The 3,876-nt window shown below is 44.4% G+C and overlaps 1 protein-coding gene across 1 annotated transcript; it reads left to right on the top strand.

The window, feature by feature from the left end:
• Nucleotides 1–598: 598 nt before the first annotated feature.
• On the top strand, nucleotides 599–3,335 carry LOC128863418 (golgin subfamily A member 6-like protein 26). Its single transcript, XM_054102556.1, has 2 exons — nucleotides 599–2,536; nucleotides 2,627–3,335. Exons 1-2 carry the CDS (start codon nucleotides 653–655, stop codon nucleotides 3,272–3,274), a joined length of 2,532 nt encoding a protein of 843 aa, XP_053958531.1. The 5' UTR covers nucleotides 599–652; the 3' UTR covers nucleotides 3,275–3,335.
• The last annotated feature ends 541 nt before the right edge of the window (nucleotides 3,336–3,876 follow it).

Below are 3,876 nucleotides of genomic sequence, written 5' to 3' on the forward strand. Positions count from 1 at the left end.
GTTCAATTCCGTAGGTTTCTCCTTCATCCGCAACGGCACCTTTCATTTAAAAACAGAACGAAGAAAACTCGTTACAAGGTAAAACCCACCACCATTGCACAGCGCAAGCACAGTAACAATGCGCACACACTGAACCACCACCACCACCAGCCAGCATAGTAAGTCAACCAAGGAAATACTTGCGAGCTGCAGAGTTGAGTTGCGTTTGGTTTGGGCAGCGATCGTGAGGGATCAGTTAGGATTTTACCGTCGATCGAATAGGAACTTTTCTACGCTAAAGAAGAAGAGGGTTTCCTGCAGCAAGCACCAACAGTATCCGTGTTTTAAGTGTTCAACCAAAAACTTTGTTATACATTTACAGTTTTGTTTATAAATTTTTATGTTTTTGTTAGTACTGTTGCTTGTTTTATTATTGAACAAAGAAAAAATGCTGAAAAAGAATTCAAAAGTTAATTTTTAAACGAAATTTAACATTTCCGTAAAACGCTCAAAAAGAAACTATGAACTAGAAAACATATAAAATAAAAATAAAAATAACGGTCAAAAATAACGCAACTAAGCAACTATCGCGCCAACCCTCACTGTATACTATTTCCAACTGTTACGCACCACTTACCAACAGAAACAACAACAACAATAACCACAACGAACAATGTCTTTCTCCAAAGCAAAACTAAAACGTTTCAACGATGTCGATGTGGATTGCGCCAACTCGCCCGCAACAGCTCGCCTGGCCACCGACGCAGGCACAGTTAATACGCCAGGAAAATGTGTTGCTACCGCACCAGTGCTTACAACAACCACCACTACAACAGCAACAACTACAAGCCATCCCGAACGCAAAGAACAGATCGAGAAATTTTTCAAAGATGCCGTGCGTTTTGCTACCAGCAGTAAGGAAGCCAAGGAGTTCGCTATTCCCAAAGAAGTTGCATTGAAGGATGACAAAAAGTCGAAGGGCTTGCGCCTTTTTCGTACGCCCTCGTTGCCACAGCGTTTACGTTTCCGCCATAATGCTTCCGAATCATCGTCAACAGCGGCTGCTAACAACAATAACAGTGGCACTTGTACGGCCAGTTCCACGCCACTGCATTCCGCTACCACCACACCAGTGAAAGATGTGACCAAGTCTGGCAGTCGACTCAAGGGTAAAGAGGCATTGCAGCAAGAGATACGCAAGAAAAATGAGCTGCTCGAAAGTTATATGAGTCAAATTGACGTGTTGAAGCGCCATGTCGAACAGCTCAAGGAGACGGAAAAGAAATTGCGCGAAGAAAATGCTAGTGCCATGGAGAAAACAGACAATCTAATACATGCATTGCAAACAGAGAATGCGGCACACAAAGAGTTGAATGATCGTCTGAGCGCCGAAAATGTAGAGCTTTTAGAAAGTTGCAACAAAATGGAGCTGGAAATGAATTCACTCCTAGCTAGCCACGGCAACGAGCTGGAGGAGTTGCAAACTATTATGGCTGATGTGAAATTGCAGAACGCTACGCTGAAGTTGCAAGCGCAGCAACAATGCGCCGAGGCGCAACGCAAACAGCAACAAATTGAAGCATTGCAGACCGAGATTAGCGAGGCGCGTGAAAGGCTCGCCACAAGCGAAGAGCGTGCGCAAAAAGACACTGAGCTATTACAGAATCTCCGTAATACCAACGAGTCGCTCAACCTGGACTTGAGTGAGCTTAGGAAGCAAATAGAACTCGACGCACTTAGCTATGCGCAAGAAACGAAAATTACACAGAACGAAATGGAATGTCTAAAGAAAGAACGTAGCACGTTGAAAAACGACTTGGCCAGCAAATGCGAACTCATTAAGACGCTGCAGGATGAGCTGCTGGACAAGAACTGTGAAATCGATGCGCATTGCGATACAATACGGCAGCTGTGCCGTGAAAAGTCGAAGTTGCTCGAGAAAGAGCATCTAATTGAGACGGCCGAAGAGAAGATGCGTAGTGTCGAGCAGCAAGCAGAACAAAAGGTGCAGAAACTCGAGTCGGACTTAGAGAACGCGCTCGAACGAGAAAAGGCGTATTGGCGCGCCGAGCTGGATAAGCGTCAGAAACTGGCTGAGAACGAGATCATCAAAGTGGAACTGGAAAAACAAGATGTGATGGTAGTGCTGGAGACCACCAACGATATGCTGCGCGACCGCGACGAGAAGATACAAAAATACGAAGAGCAACTACGTAATGGCATCGATTATTACATACAACTCAACGATACATTGCAAAAACAGATCGTTGATTTGAAGCAGGACATTGCAAAAATCATAACCGAGAAGTACAATTACCAACTCACGCTAAGCAATACACGTTCCACGGTAAACATATTGATGGAACGCTTGAAGAAATCCGATGCAGATGTCGAGCAGTACAAAGCGGAACTGGAATCTGTACAGCTGGCAAAGGGCGCGCTGGAGCAAAGTTACCTGGCGTTGCAGTCCGAATTGGAGACACTGCGCTCCAATCACGCTGAAACCGAAACGGCGCTGAAGACGTTATGTCAATCTTCGCAAACGCTGCAACAAGAGGTATCCATTAAAGAGAATCTATTCAATGACATACTCACCTCAGAAGAGGAAACTTTGGCAAAATTCAATAAAATTGCTTCCTCATTCCAGGAGCGCATTAATACGACAGATGTGGCGCATTACCTGGAGATGTACAATGAGCTGAAGCGCAAGGACGAGACCCGTGAACAGTACATGCAGGATATGAAGAAGGCGCTGGACGAATTCGCCAACGTGCTACAATTCGCACAACTGGAGTTGGACAGCAAAGAGAAGTCCCTACACAAGGTGCGCGATGAATGTGAACAACTGAAGTTGGAGAATATTGCGCTCAAGTCAAAGGTAGACGAGGGCAACATAAAGAAAGAGAATAGCACAGATTTCGAGAAGATTGAAGATCTACTAATCGACAATGAACTGCGCGTGGAATGCGATAAAATCGCCAATTGGCTATTGAGTTCCTCCGCCAGCGACAAATGCATACGCACCGAAAGTACCAACGAAATCAACGAACTGCTAAAGCCGACAACACCGAACAGCACTAAGAAGAGTCGCAGCTGCATGACACCATCATCGCCCGCCAATAAAACGATAACACTGTCCACCGCACCCGGCTCTAATGTTGGCACACCACGTACACCCCGTACCCCGAAGACACCACGCACGCCGCGCACCACACCCAAGAAGACGGTCCTCTTCCCCGGCAAGGAGAACATATGCAGCCCACAGAAACAAGTTCTGAAAGCGCGCAATATGTAACTAGTAAGTTTTTGAGGGGGGTAGCGTCTAGCTCGAGTCAGTCGAAAGGACTAAGCGAATGTTTTGGGTGTAAGATTTATTTTTTACTTTTCAAATAAATAATTTTAATTGAATTGTGTTTTTTTGAATCGCCAATGTTTTATTTGCCCGAATGTCAGTGCGTAGCTCTTAAAATTTTGATTTATGACCAAAATTCATTTTCCCACGCTACCAAATGAGATTTATGCTTATAACTTTGCCGAAAGGTACGCGTATGTGCATGTTTACGTGTATGTGAAGGTATGTAAAGGTATGCATATATGTATGTGTGCGTGCATGTAAAAAAATCTCCGTTATGCACTCGCACAATTGCGCAATACTCGCTGCCTGCTGAAAGTAATAACAACACCCTTTGTAAACGCACAAAGCGGTGGGAAAACATGCCTATAAATACTTACATAACTACTTACACAAACATACACACATACATACACATTTGAAAGGTAACGACAAGAAATTGCGATGCACTTCCGCTCGTCATAGCAAAGCCATTGTTTTGCTAACTGTAGGTTGAAAGAACTCGAACGATTGATGTCATAAAAGAAGACGAACGCAATAACACC

Source organism: Anastrepha ludens, chromosome 5 (genome assembly GCF_028408465.1).
Source record: "Anastrepha ludens isolate Willacy chromosome 5, idAnaLude1.1, whole genome shotgun sequence".
Taxonomy (NCBI): Eukaryota; Metazoa; Arthropoda; class Insecta; order Diptera; family Tephritidae; genus Anastrepha; species Anastrepha ludens.

Coding starts and splice junctions, on each gene's coding strand:
- LOC128863418 (XM_054102556.1), top strand. CDS start 653: ATGTCTTTCTCCAAAGCAAAACTAAAACGTTTCAACGATGTCGATGTG. Junction 2,537..2,626: donor CGCAAACGCTGCAACAAGAG/GTATCCATTAAA, acceptor TCCTCATTCCAG/GAGCGCATTAATACGACAGA.